Here is a 15,525-nt window from a genome sequence, read left to right as displayed (position 1 = left end):
TCCGACCAAATTCATTTTCAATATCTGGTCCCGGCCATTACATCAATCATTGTACGTCGAGATTAATTGTTTCTTTACAAAGAGGAACTCTGTTTTTTAGTAAATATAAAAAGGATCTTGACACGTGTGTAAATGTTGGAGTTTCATAAGTGTTTTTTTAATGAGAACGTATTGTGTCGGACTCGTCCAGTCCGACCATAATCTTTGGTCGGACGACTTTCAGGTGGTTCCAATTTTTTTTCAGTTAGTCTTAATTTTTTTTCAGGTAGTCTTCATTTTTTTCAGGTAGTCTTCATTTTTTTTCAGTTAGTCCATTATTTCTTTCAGTTGGTCCTTTTTTTGTTTCAGTTGGTCCATTATTTGTTTCAGTTGGTATACATATTACGAAACAAAGTCCAACTGAAAAAAAAAAATAAAGTCCAACTGAAAGAAAACAAAGTCCAACTGAAAGAAAACAAAGTCCAACTGAAAAGAAAACAAACTCCAACTGAAAAGAAAACAAAGTCCAACTGAAAATGGAAAATAGGAAAAGAATGAAGAAAATTAGTGGGCTTCAACTTCAACATCACGATCTTATCCAATCGTCCTTTCGCTCCTTTCTTCCTTGAAACTACTTCATCTTTCGTCTGCTGTGTTTTCTCATATGAAGAAGTAAGTATATAAATTTGGTCTCTTTGTTTCTCTGTTTTGTGGGTGTATTTCTGGATTTTGCGATTCTCAGAAATACCGCCATGAAAGCTGTTAAACTGAAGGTTTAAAGAAGTAAGACGGTCAAGAAGAAGGAAATCAGGAGAGAGAATACCAGAGAAGTTATTAAAAGCAAGGTTGAGAACACGGAGTTTGTAAAGAGAGAAAAGAGAAGGAGGGAGAGAGAAAGAGAAGAGATTGATGGCGAAAATGCAGCTGCAGGCATGAAGATGTTGGTGTTTTCCCCCACTCAAAGCCACGTTTTTTTCATTTGGGTCAGCCCGTCTGACAGTAAGTATTTGGTCAGACGGTCTGACCCAATACTTTCACTTTTTTAATACTAACCTCCATTTCTAAATAAATGAAACAATTTGACTTTCACATTTGGAAATGCACAATCTGAATCATTAATGTTTTTAATTATGTATTTGTAAAGTTATAAAAAATTGTTTTTATGAAAATATTCATTATAACAAATCCTAATACTAATTATATAATCATTTTGAACTTTTTCCTTGAATAATGCGAAAGTGGGTTTTAATTCCAGAAATATGTCCAAAAAAAATTCACTGCGTACCGTCCACGTAGGACGGCACGCGAGAATTATCTTTTTTCTACTTAAGTAAAACCGCTACTACGAATAGCGGTTTACCCTTATAAGCCGCTACTCAAAGTAGCGGTTATTGTAAAAATAAACCGCTATTTGAAGTAGCGGTTAATATTAATTGACCACGACTTCAAGTCACAACTACTGGTCCCTGAACCCCACAGTCCATAGCTTGGCGCTGAGTGATATAAACCGCTACTTCAAGTAGCGGTTCATTAATGTTTGGTGTTGGAATTGCAGGTTGGAGAGCTGTGTTTTCAATGTTTCTGGCATTTTGGCCAGTTATGGGGAAGCATTACTGATCGGGGTTTTTTTGTACATAAACCGCTATTCGTAAAAGCGGTTTACATATGCCAGAGTTTGATATGTGTTTGCAACATTTTGCCCAGGTAAACCGCTACTCAGGGTAGCGATTTATATATATAAACCGCTACTTGAGATAGCGGTTTATGTGTATAAACCACTAATGTGAGTAGCGGTTTACGTGGGCAAAAATAAAACAAAAAACAGTTTCTCGCGTGCCGTCCTACGTGGACGGTACGCAGGGAATTTTTTTTTTTTGGCATATTTCTGGAATTAGAGCCCACTTTTGCATTATTCAAGGAAAACATTCGAATCAATATATATATATATATATTAGTAAAAAAAAACGACGGTCAAATTGACAAATTGAAGTGTGTATGAATAATGCAAAAATCAAAATGTCGCACTTAAAAAAACTGAGGAAGTACCACTTAAAATTAGTGTTGAAAATGATAAGTTTGATACTGGTAATTGCAACTTGTAAGGGACAATTCTTAACTCCATCCGTTCCATAATGTTTTTCCCATTTACTGTTTCTCCAAAAACCATAAATATTATAAAGGATTTGTAGTGAGGCTTGAGGATTAGTTTTTAGAAGGAGAAAGAGAGAGAATCATATGTAAATATTAAATTATTAACTTGGCAGAGAGAGTATCATATTATGGATAACTTGTGAGTCATATGTAAATATTAAGTAATACTAAATATGAAATAAAGCATAATTTTGAAGAAATTTATAGACCATCCATAAATGGCAAGTGCGAAGAACTCTATAGAATGGAAGGAGTCAATGGCTATTATTATTGAAAGTGATAAAATTGTGTAAGCAAACATGTATAGAGTATTGAAAATTGATACCAAAATAATAGCCATCAATCAATTTTTATAATTCAAACATGTACTAAGATTTTGCCCTCAACCTAATTTACAGAGATAAAATGAAATTAAGAGATAAGAGAGGATAAGAAAATTCAGAACCATCCAATGCTGTAAACTTCAATCTGTAGCATCTTGAAAGATATGTAGCCATGTAGGCACAAAAAAGACTAGGAAGATAAGCACATTTGTACACTCTACATATAAAATGTTACTCCTAGAGGAGCAATTTAGTAATCATAATCATCCATCCCTCGTTTGCTCAAGCTCGGGCGTTGAACTAACCGGAGTAGTGATTGCACCACCTCCGATATAGGTGGCCGGAATTCTGGCTCCATCTGCACAACAAGGAGAGGAGTTCAGTTAATGTATGACTATCATTTCCCTCCAGAACACGAAAATTACTAGTACATTCTGCAAACAAACGTTTGCACATTTTTTTTCTCTAAATCCTGCACTTTAGAGCACCATGTATCTTCTATGTGATAGTCAAGGAGTAAGCAAGAAAGATTTTAGCTAAATTGCTATCCCCAGCTCCAACTTTTTTCCAGTGGGTCTTTCAAAAATTTATCTACCAGCTTATGCTTGCTTGCAAATTTAAATAGGTCAGATACTCGGTATATTCGGACCTTCCCAGTCCCTAAATAGTAGGAAGTATTGGATTCATACCAGATCCATTTTGCTTTTGTTTTCACCATTCCTAAATGATGGGGTTGAATAATTGTGAGGCCTGCTAATAGTTAGATAAAAGATAGAAGCGGACGTTGCCTGTAGCTATTTAGAGTTGTAATCTTATTATCTATTTGAATTCATGCCTCCCACAATTATATCAATCACAAATTTTCATCAAAAAAAGTCAGTTAATGCTCACTTGAACACAAAGCGCAGCGATATCAGCAAACTGAGAAATTGACTTAGGAGGGTAGAGTCCCCGTAGTGAAGGATCAACCATTCTTTCGATAGCATCAATATCATGGAGCTGTGATGTGGCCCATTGGACAAGATACTGCTCGGCTTTTGGCTTCGTACTGAACAAAAAATGGAGGTAATTGGTCATGAGCAGAGATTATATAGCCTATGATCTTGAGAACAGCATGGTTCATATATGGAGTACTTCAGTGTACAAAAACAAAAACAGCAAACCTATCAAAAGGCATGCGACCAGTCAATAGCTCAAGCATCACAACTCCGAAGCTATAAACATCGCTCTTGAATGTATAAGCTGCCCCATTTGTGCATTCAGGAGCACACCACCCACCTCCAAGGTTTTCACTTGCTTCCTAGAGTATTGAGAAAAGTGATAGGCATGCTAATCAGGATATAAGCAAAGAAGAAACAACAAAAAAACATGGATAACTAACTGCATGCAAGAAAACAGACTGATCAATACTTCAAATTTAACTTTATAAGATATTTTAAATAACCTAAGTTCTCATGTTAGAAGTAAATGGTTCCTGTTTCCAGATAACAACAGATCCAATACCTAAAAAGAAACTTGGGATCTCTTAAAAGGGCATGCTAACATGATATTTCTCTTACCAGGAGAGAGGAGACTCTCTGAGAATACAAAATGGACTCTAATTTTGGCCAAATAACAAAGTGAACTATGGTGAGGTAACCAAACCACCTAAGATATAAACAGTGTTACTCAGGCTCAGCTACAAGTGTCAGGCACGGGTATGTATCCAAAAGTCAGACACTGCCATCTCATGACATATATGTAAGATTGGTCCAACTGAAGGGTCTAATTGACATTCCCATGTCCGCCTGTTGAGTACCCGGCACTGATATTTTTAGGTTACAATGAAGAATCATACTGACATAGTATGAACATAAACATTTTAATAAACAGCTTGAGTAGCCAGGGTCAACAGAAACTGTCAACCATCAACTGCTTCTAACCTGATAAAAGGTCTCCAAGCCACACTCTGTTAAACGAGGATTCAACTCCATATCAAGTAGTATGTTGGAAGACTTGATACTCCTGTGAACTTGATTGCAAGTCTCATGCAGGTACCTATGAACAAAAATGTGTGAGATAACCTAGGAACTACCATATCACATGAGGTGCATGCAAACATGCAAATCATTCGAAAGGATCCCAAGTACATGCAGAGGCAAACGCAACTCCAGAAATTGTAAACATGAATAAATTAACATTCTCTGTTACACAAGACATTCAAACGTTTCGAGATTCCGTCAGCAAAACCTGATTCAAATCCAAGCATGTATGCAATGGTCACAAGAAAAACATTCTTTGCTAAATTTTGAATTAGCAGCAAGTAGAGAAAGTAACTTACTCAATAGCTCGCGCAATTCCTAGAGCAATCTTAACCCTAGTATTCCAAGTTAGAGGTTTGCTGAATTCATCAGACAAGTGAAGGTACTCATGTATTGAACCATTTCTAAAGTAATCATACACCAGCAGGTTATGCCCCTGCTCTGAGCAGTATCCAGCAAGCTCTGCAACATTTGGATGGTAAATCTTGGAGATATATGCAACAATCTCGGAAAGCTTTTCACCTCGGCCATCTTGAAAGAATGAGGAACTAATTTTTTTCACAGCTACTACCTAGCAAACAAGTTAACACAGCCTCTGTTAGTGACTTTAGTGTTCTAGTACAGTACTTAAATTCACTCCAGAATTCGCAAAATTCAACAATACTTTACTACATCTACATTGCAGTTTGTCATAATCATATAAAGCTAAAAGCTATCCCCCAAATAAATACTACGTACTGGTAAAAAAACTGAGCAAAGCCAACACAGTAATATCACTTAACAAGTTAACATGATCTGCATACCATCAACCACAGACCAATACTTCTAATATAGGAACAATGACAAATCTTATCCTTAACATATAATTGACAAGATTAGAAGGATTCCAGCCAATCATATTGAAAACCTCAAATACAAGTCGATTCAATAACACATTTTACAGATATATGTTGAGTAAAAAGAAGTGATTGAGCTAGAAATACCTTGCCATCTGGACGTTTGGCCTTATAAACACGACCAATAGATCCTTCTCCAAGTAATCGATTCGTGGCAAAATTGCTAGTAGCATTCTGCAATTCTGCCAATGTATAAGGGGTAATTTCAAAGGACACCTTCCTCTGTGAAGCTGCATTATTTGCAGGATCAGTATTTCTGAATGATTTATTGCGGGATGATAGTGAAGGCTTAAGACCAGTTGGACCAGAAGATTGTAAAGCCATTACGTCAATTGAGCTTCTTGTCGAATCAACTGACTTTCGATCTGCCAAGGATGAAGCAAAGAATAAGAGAAGTCAGAACAGGAGAGGAGAGGAGAGGGAGTATGCATTGAGCACCATATACTTTAGGCAAAGTTATATGTACATTTGCATTTGCACATACACTAAAGATCTGAGACATTGTCCTTACCATGATTCACACAAAAAGATCCGAACAAATATGAGAAGACAAAGGAGCCAGTATGTTTTAATTTAAAATGGTACAGCACTAACAGCCCGTTTGGTAAACGGTAAAGCACTAATGGCCCATTTCACAGACGGGTACTAAACTGGCAGTAATAATAATCAAAGCATATGTCATTTGCAAGAAAACTCCCCTACTCATTACCATGATAAGGGTTTCTCGTCTTCAAACATGTGATATTCTTCCAATTTACATTCCCACTCAATACCACCGCTTAAGTGGTATGGATAGTAATGATATTGTATAAAGAAAATCACAACTTCGACAGAGGACAAGCATTACTATGGGGACATGATACTTTCTGTACAAAACTACATATGGATATAGTAAGCTTACGCCATTACCACTATCTAACAAACGGGCCACAAAGAGATTGCATTAAAGACATGATCAAAGTTACTATTTGCAAATGATAAGTTCCAAATTTATATTAGTGTTGACATTCATGCAAAAGGTGATACAATAAATAACATTGAAAGTCAAGAAGTCCTTGTTGAAGATATAGTAAAATCAATCACTGCAACACAGGACCAACGAAAATAATAAAGAAGAGGCTCTACCGCCCTTTAGAGAGGATGTACTTGAAAACATTTAAAGCATGAGATTTTATGCAATATGAGAAATCAGCAATGAGCATTATTAAGGGGGAAAAGAACATGTAGGTTTCTACAAATTATGGGTTTCATTCAACACTGTTTCATGTTGCTGAGGTATATACAGGAGTCAGGACAAAGAAATCCACCCACAACACCCTTCTAAAAGTTTCCCCACATATGTGATATTGGAAATTTAAACACCTTAATGAAACTTCCGTGAAAATATCAAGATATAACTGTTCCAAAATCATCATGCAAAAACATCATATTTACTAGAGTAGTTACTTGATGGGACCAGCAACAACTATTCCATATTAATGATGAAAAGTTCTGATGCCAAAGATTAAATGAGGCATTACCTTTGAAGCCTTTGTCCTTATCCATACCCAGTTCAGTTGAGTATCTCTTGGACCCAAAGTAATTAAATGATCTGCGATGACCTTGATTATCTTGTTCTTCAAGCAAGCTTGAGGAGAAGGAAGACCTTTTTTTTGAAATAATCGCAAGCACTATTGCAATTACCACCAAAATCCCCATGATAATCACAGCTACGATTGCTCCACTAAATCCAGCTTTGCTCATAGGGGTAGACTTGACATCTTTACTTGAAGTCATTCCAGGGGGTGGTGGCCCAGAAGACCAAGAATTTCCTTCAATGCTTCAAACAAATTTATTATATGTTACTAAGATTAGCGCAAAAAAATTAAATTGATCATCCACTGTCCAATGATTTAAGGTAACATCAACATTATCCCCATGCCTCTATTGAAGCTCTTGCCTGGGGGGCGAATAAGGGTGATAGCTGACGAGAGCGGTTCAATGATTTTACGCAAGAACAAATAAGGACACGAGTCAACATGCGTTTGGAAACTTACTATATTTTTTTCACTTTTGTCAACTCATTAGGGATCCACCCACTGAATTTGTTGTTTGCCAAATTTCTGCAAGTAAGACAAACTTTTTTATCAAATAAATATCTCCGAATAACAGGTTTGCATGTCAATCTTTTGCATCAACATATTCATGTCAAGTAATATAAGCTGGTTTAGAAAAAACGAAGATTTTATATTGTACTCGGTCAAAGACTATATCTATGAAAATACAATCCCTTCATAGAGCTTTATAGAAATTATTTTACGCAAAAATATATGGCAACCCAAAAACTAAACGCTGCTTCTATAATTTCTATTATAAAGTTATACCCACTAAATGAACATGAAAAGGAGACGCATCCATAGAATACAACTCCTTCAACATAAGATCTTAAACTTGAGCTTCTATATTGAGTTGGAACTTAAATATGTATCTATATCTCTCACATTAATGTGCAAGGAATAATGGCTGTAAAAAAGTACAAACATTTACTGACATATGCCATATTAACACAAATTGATTGCTCTAAGTAACATTAACTTTGGTCTATTCAAAAAAAAAAAAACTTTGGTACTAATTTGGGCAAAATAATACAGAGCTTGCTAGCAAAAAAAGACATTCACAAAATTCCTTCAGAATTCATTACACATGTATCAAGCTACGAAGCAGCACTACTGACATGTTGTGTAGGATGCAAAGTTGAATAAGGTAAATGCAAAACAAACTCCATCTGAGAATATTTGTTAATCAATATGATATAAGATGTGCTATCAACTTACAGCTCATCAAGTTTTAATTTGGCAAGCACATTTATCTGGCCACTAAGTTGATTGTTCTGAAGAGACCTGTGATATGAACCACAATCAGCTACAAGAACTTTTAATACACAAAGGTAAATGCATTTATGCCTTACAGAGTAGAAAGGCGTGAAAGAGATCCAAAACTCTGAGGTAAACTGCCAGATAGTTTGTTGTATGAAAGATCCCTGCATAGAGTCGGAGATTTGAACAATAGTCATACTTACTTCTTCAGAAAGTGACTAAAATAAGGAAAAAACAGACAGTATCCATCCGATAAGCAATTCTCTATTTATCCTAAGACAGATATATACATGTTTGTCAATCCTTCATCACACAAAACTGCACCCAAAATGGTTATAACTTAAAGATGTACATCATTCAAATAACTAAGACCATAATCCATACAGAGCTTCAATAATGAGTTTGGATTTACATTCAGCTATTTCGAAAACTTCAAATTTTGGTTGGATAGGAAGCACCAATTAATGGTATGAACCGAATTTCATGTTGTAGAATTTACATGTCCACACAAAGCACTTACATGAAATCAAGATTTGAAAGTGAACTAAACATATCAGTTATCTGACCATTCAGCTGATTGTGACTGAGATCACTGCACTCCACCAAAAAGACAGAATTAAGAATCAGTGCAAAAGGACCATAGATGATTCCAAAACACAAAAAAGATAAGTAAAACATCTCTTACAGGTCCTTCAGGCTTTTCAATTGTGAAATAGAGTAAGGAACAGTACCGGAAAATCCGTTGTTGGACAGATCTCTGTTCATAACAACAGAATAATGAAGTAAGTCAACCAATAAATTAGATTACAGAACTGTTAAATCTGATGCAAGATACACAGCAACAAGTTAAGACAAAATACAGGATAAACATGATGACAAATTGTTCACTATACATTTTAGAAGTCTATATGTTGAACAATGAAGTTAGTCCCTGAAAAGCAAAGTAAAATGTCTGCAAAATTGGCATTAATTTCAGTCTGAACAAAAGAGAAATTTTCTATAGGGACAATGTTAATAATTTTTCATAGCCTCGCTATAATACTAATATATGTAGTACCATTCACATGATGCAGTTACGAGCCACGAACAAAACCATAAACAGCTCAGGCCACACATACTATATATAGCTGATTCAAACATTGCTGACACTCACAGGTGTTTTACATTAGGAGGAAGTTGATAAGGTATGTCGCCACTAAGTTTGTTGTCGCTGGTATCACTGTCTCATGACAAACAAATACACCATCAGTATAGCTTAAACAAGCTGTTCCCTCAATATTAAGAAAGACAGAATAAGATAAATAAACTAAAACAAAGTAAGATACAAGTAATTAAGCTCACAAATAGGTGACTGATGAAAGGCTTGATAACTGATAACCCAATGATCCTGACAGTCCTAGCCCAGACAAATTTCTACCAAAGAAAACGAAGAACAAAGAGTAAGCCTCAACCACCTTATAATAAAGTTATTGTAAGATCACCTCACTTTTTTCACGAAAAAATCCTTTTTTAAGTTAGAGTTACTTTTTAAATTAAAGGGATTACAAGACGGTCTTATATGAGATTTTGATAAGTACATTTCAGTTATAGAAGATCCAGAACATTCAATGCCTTTCCATCCATCACCACAAGGATCACCACCACTAGATTCCCAATACTTTAACTTTTTGGGAGAATTCAAGCTTGTGAACATTACATTGAGGGCACTGACTGTATCAAAGAAAAAGAACCCATCAACATATTATCAATTTTATTATAAAATAGCAAAAACCCAGATCATAAAAGGAAGGCACAAGAAAACCCAATATAAATTTACCATCTTTAGAATCAGTTTTACAGTGCACTAAGGTTAGAACCCCAAGAAAGAAGAACCCTAACCCTAAAAAATTGGGGGACATTTCTGAAAACCCAATCCCCAAAAAACAATGATTGAATCAAAGGAAGACATGCATATTCAACAAGAAAATTAGGGGAATTTGAAGATGAATTGTTAATTAGAAGTGACGGAGAAAAGCAGGAACACCATAGATGAAGCAAAAAAGGAATTGGGAAAATGGTGAATTTCTCAGAACTACCCTGAAAATCTATGTTTCTATTTTTAGAAAGCTGAGGCATCATTTGTCTATTGTATGTGTATCTCTTGGATGCAAAGTTCATGGATGCCAAATTTAGGATTATCCAAGGTAAGTTTTCGAGGTTTGAATTACAGGTGGCCAATGTTGGAGAGACTAGAGAGAAATACAAGGAATTGGCAACGTTGAAAGATAGACCGTTATGTTCGCCCCATCTCTTGGAGAGCGCACATCTTCAATTGTTTTGTGTTCCCGCCCTCTTTTCTAGTAGTAGCATTTGTTAAATTTTCACTGATAAACTTGAAGAGTCTGGTGGCACTCGATCATTGGGGTCGAGTCAATTTTGGGTGATGAGTCTTTCGATTTCATTTTGGTTTTTAAAAGTTGGGTCGTATTTTTTTATAAAATACTCCAATTGTTAATTTTTATGAGTAGAAATAGACATAAATAAGATACATAGTTAAACTTTCATTCATTTTGTTGTGGCTTACATCACACAAATGACTCCACATATATATAGGAGAAGAGTGCTTAGATCTACTTAGACAATGGTGCCCTAGAATCCTTCTAGAATCAAGAGAAAGCGACTAGTAGAGATTGTACAAACAGACAAAATACATAGTTGGACAAAAAGACAATAATCCACACTACCAACCTATGACACATCAAGAAGAATAATCAGAAAAGAAAAGACACACAACAACCACTATATATTATGCTCTATTTTCAATATTCTACCTCAAGCTAGGAGGAAGAAGGCTGAACTCTTAGCTTGACCAGAAGCTTATGTTGTTGATCCACTAAGAGAACCTTAGTAAACAAGTCAGCAACTTGGTAAGTGACCTTGACATATATATGTAGGAAGAATATATCCATCTTGAACCTCGTCTAGAATAAAGTGGCAATCCATTTCAGCATGTTTAGTTCTTTCATGTTGAACTGGATTGGCAACAATGACTAAGGCAGCCTGATTATCACACAGAAGAGTTGTGCATCCAAGATTGTGTAACCCAAGTAAAGACTTATTTAGTTTACACACCATGCTTGGATTTTCATTCAGCAACATACTCTCCTTCAAATACCCTTCAAAATTTGAACCCCTTCCCACGATATCCCTGGGGAAGTTTCATAAACACAGTTTCTTACAATTCTCCATACAAGAAGGCATTTTTTACATCCATTTGATGTATATGCCAATTTTGAAGGGCAACAACAGCTAAAATATACCTCACAATGGTAATTTTAGCAACAGGAGCAAATGTCTCCTTGAAATCCATCCACTCCATACTTTTGCTTGTTACCAACACAACTAGTTTTGACTTGTATCTCTCCATATTTTCTGTTTTTGGATTATACTTGGTTGTGCATAACCGTTTACATCCAATAGATTGCTTTCCTGCAAGTAATTCAGTGAATTCCTAGGTATTATTTCCTTCAAGAACTTCGAGCTCTTCATTCATTAATTTTTGCTAGTGAGAGTATTTGATAGCAGCTTTGCAATGTACAGAATCAAGTTCTCTTTCTGTTGATGCAATCTTACAGAAATATGATGGTGATGCCAAGGTGCTAGTCACATCTTTTACAACCTCATCATAACTACAAGTGGTGTTGTTAACTTTATAGTTTTGATGCCAAGTAGGAGATCTATGTTCTTTAGTAGACCTTCTTGGAGAAGTTTGAGGTTTAGGTTGTCTAGGACACCTAAGAAAAGGCTCAAAATCTTGTGGAGTTTGGTTAATGTGGGTAGGTTGTGTGTTTGGCTCAAAAACTGCAGTACGAATAGAAGTGGACTCATCATTTATCAAGGGTTGTGTGAGGTTGTATTGGTCTATTTGATCTTCGATCACTTGGTTATATAGAGGCAGTATGAAACGCATGGTATGGATATATGTTTTCATAGAATCTTGCTTCTCTAGTAACAAACATCTTCCACTCATCAAGTTCATGAGTTTATACCCCTTTTGAATTTGAGGATAACACAAGAATTGCATGAAATTTATCTCCCTCATTGTTTGGTTTTGCAGCCATGACAAGACATTCAAATGTTCTCATGATTTCATACTTAGGTCTTTCATTATATGGAACCTCATAAGGTGACTTATCACCAAGAATTACATGTTGGTAGCCTGTTTGTAATATATACACCAACATGAGTACAATCTCCCCAGTACTCCAAAGGTTAACCAGCTTGAAATCTCAAAGATCTTGCCAATCTCAAGGATGTTCATGTGTCTTCAGCCCTTCCATTCTACAGAGTATCAACACATGAGGTTTGATGAAAAAAATTGTCAAAAAAGGGTATGAATCATGATCTTCAAACTCGGGAGCATTAGCAGATATAATTATTTTCACCCTTATGTCAAAGTGAGCCTTTGCTAAGTTCACAAGTGATTCAATCACCTTGAAAGCATTAGATTTTTGAACCATTAGATTCACCCATATCATCCTTTGAGTGGTCATCCACTGTTGTTAAAGTAATATATATATATATACCTTCCTTTAGTAGTAACTCTGATTGGCCCCGCGTATCAATGTGGATGAGCTCAAAAGGTTCTTTTGCCCTTAAATCACTCACATTACATGGTAATTTAGTGAACTTAGCTAAAGGACATGTTAAACACACATCAATAGCTCTTGTTTTCATCCCATTCGGTCCTCCTATCTCTTCACTTCTTGCCATGGGAGCATGGCCTAACCTTTGATGCCACAGGGTTCTACTACTCAACATTTTTACATTTGTTACAATATTAGGAACTTCTTTATATGTCTTTGCACTCATAGAAAACTTCAGTTTCTTTTTACAGTTTTCTACTTGAATTTTGAGTTTCTCCATCACTTTCCCTACCTACCTTGGAAGAGTATCCAAGCTCTATAGAATCATTCATGAGATAATACAACCCATTTTTCATAATTCTCATCGCCTTCACATTACAAGTGTTATTGTCTTCAATAACACAATATTCAAGATAAAACATCAGCTACAAATTTAGATCATTCAACAACTGTCAACAGAAATCAAGTTGTGTTTAAAACTTGGAACAAACAACACATTTTTGAGTAGTAAATCATTTTCAAGTTTTACACTGCCAAAATGTGTTATGTTAGTTGTTTGTCACTGGGTAAGTTAATTCTTGGCTCATTTTTGCTAGCAACAACACCAACCAACATACTTGAACAACTTGCCATGTGGTTTAAGGCTCTTAAATCAATAATCCATCCATTTGTTACTGAATCGACGAAGTAACATAACACCATACTCGCATAGCTAGTATCAAACTCATCATCTGTATTAGTGGTAGGCTGTTTGGAAGAGGAAGGTAACATTTTGAAGAGAGCTCCAATTTGTTGGATAGTGAACTCGTTTGCATAATTTGTTGATCCAGCTTCACTCTATGCACTCTTTTGCACATTAGTTGCAGTTTCGCTCCCATATTCTTGTTTTTGTTCCATTTTTGCACTCCAGTAAAGTTCATGCCTTTGTTCTTCTGGTGCTATTGATTTGCTTTTGGATGCCCACCGGGGTATCCTATAACAATCCAGCATCTTTCACTTTTGTGACCAGATTTTTCACAAGTTGTACAAGCTCCCTTAGTTCCTCTGCTAAACATAGCCAGAGTTTCTTGATCATCTTCCACCTGACAAGTATCATCCTCTGAGATTCTTCCTATTCTCAGAAGTTGCATGTTATTTCAACAGTGGGAAGGGTTCTCATTATGAGAATATGGCTTCCCTGATCCCCATGTCCTTCTTCACGACCATTCAAGAACTGGAAAAGTTTATGCTTTTCCTTCTGTTTCTCCAAAGCTTTGAGGAAAGCTTTTACTTCAGCATTGATTTCATATATTGTAGATAGAGTATTAAGAGACACTAACTCTTCCCATATTGCCTTCATTTGTCTGTAATACTCATTAATTGACCTATTATGTTGATTGGTCTCATACAACTCCTTATTGAGCTTGTCTTTTCTAGATCCACTTATAAGTGAGAATTGTTTCTCAAGTTGGACCCAGATTTGTTGAGCGGTATCAACATAAATGATTGATTTCCTTGTTGAATCAGACACAGACCCAAGGATCCATAATATAATCATGTTATTGCAAGTTTCCCATGATTATGCTTTGACAGCATCAGACCTATCTTTCTTTATACTTCCAGTCACAAACTCAAGCTTCCTCTTTGACCCTAGAGCTATCTCCGTAGATCTCTTCCATGACCTGAAGTTGGAAGATCCTTGGAGCTTCTCTATAGTTTGGAAATTATGGTCATTTACTAGATGTAAGTGTAAGGGACTCAAGGCATCTATCGTTGTCATAATTTCATCCAAAGATGAATTCTTCTTAATTTATACTGCAATAACTTTTGAAAGAAGAAAAGAAAGAATTATAGGCGATATCAAAGCCTATGGCTCTGATACCATGTTAACTTCTATGAGCAGAATTATAGGTGAATAAGGTGAGATATTTTCAGCTAACTCAGCTGAGCTTTCATTCATTTTTTGTGTGTCTTCCATCATACAAATGACTCCATATACAGGAGAAGAGTGCTTACATTCACCTAGACAGTTGTGCCCTCTAATCCTTCTAGAATCAAGAGAACACGGCTAGTAGAGATTATACAAACAGATAAAACACATAGTTGGACAAAAAGACAACAGTCCACTACCAACCTATGACACAACAGAAAAAAGAATAATAAGAGAATAACAGGCCCACAACAACAACTGCATATTATGCTCATTTTCAATGATAATCGTTGTTAATTTGTTATCATGCTTTTTTTTACCTCGAATTAGGCCAATTTTTAATCCAAGTATCAATCAAATTACATAATTTTGTGTAGAGTTTGGAATTATAATCAAGTACATGTTAGTTATGCCTGGTCCCAAAAAATAGATTTTTTTTTGGTAAGTAAGTAAGAGATGTACTAAGCTCACACAATGGATACAACCTAGAGCTTTGGCATCACCAATCCCAAACAACAACTATACAATTACAACTTCTCCAACCACTGCTTATCTACAACTTTCATTTTCTTTGGCAGCCTAGAGTTAATTCTACACTTTACATTATACTAAATCTCTTCTACACTTCTCTTCACAAATTGCACCTGCATATTCTAGAGTGCATTATTTATTTCCTACCATATTTTATAGATTGTGCTTACAATTGCAGCTACCAGCACTTGTTTTATAAACTTGCTTCCTCCAGATCTTCTGCTTATCCATCTAA

General features: G+C 35.7%; 1 protein-coding gene across 3 annotated transcripts; it reads right to left on the bottom strand.

Moving 5' to 3' along the window:
* Window positions 1–2,432: 2,432 nt before the first annotated feature.
* On the bottom strand, window positions 2,433–10,635 carry LOC104908691 (protein STRUBBELIG-RECEPTOR FAMILY 5). Of its 3 annotated transcripts, none has more exons than XM_048648502.2 (16): window positions 10,496–10,635; window positions 9,803–9,935; window positions 9,567–9,638; window positions 9,379–9,444; window positions 8,911–8,982; window positions 8,746–8,817; window positions 8,318–8,389; window positions 8,184–8,249; window positions 7,407–7,472; window positions 6,891–7,189; window positions 5,458–5,735; window positions 4,774–5,045; window positions 4,376–4,490; window positions 3,617–3,753; window positions 3,345–3,501; window positions 2,433–2,811 (listed from the first exon to the last, which is right to left on the bottom strand). In XM_048648502.2, exons 2-16 carry the CDS (start codon window positions 9,916–9,918, stop codon window positions 2,704–2,706), a joined length of 1,968 nt encoding a protein of 655 aa, XP_048504459.1. In that variant the 5' UTR covers window positions 9,919–9,935; window positions 10,496–10,635; the 3' UTR covers window positions 2,433–2,703. The 3 variants fall into 3 exon arrangements, with proteins under 3 accessions (XP_048504459.1, XP_010696137.2, XP_019102650.2); XM_010697835.4 differs by having other exon boundaries at window positions 10,042–10,634; XM_019247105.3 differs by having other exon boundaries at window positions 10,468–10,633.
* Window positions 10,636–15,525: the final 4,890 nt, after the last annotated feature.

Source organism: Beta vulgaris, chromosome 7 (assembly GCF_026745355.1).
Source record: "Beta vulgaris subsp. vulgaris cultivar EL10 chromosome 7, EL10.2, whole genome shotgun sequence".
Classification (NCBI taxonomy): Eukaryota; Viridiplantae; Streptophyta; class Magnoliopsida; order Caryophyllales; family Amaranthaceae; genus Beta; species Beta vulgaris.
Note: the sequence above shows the minus strand (reverse complement) of the source record. Positions and strands in the feature narration are given on the sequence as shown.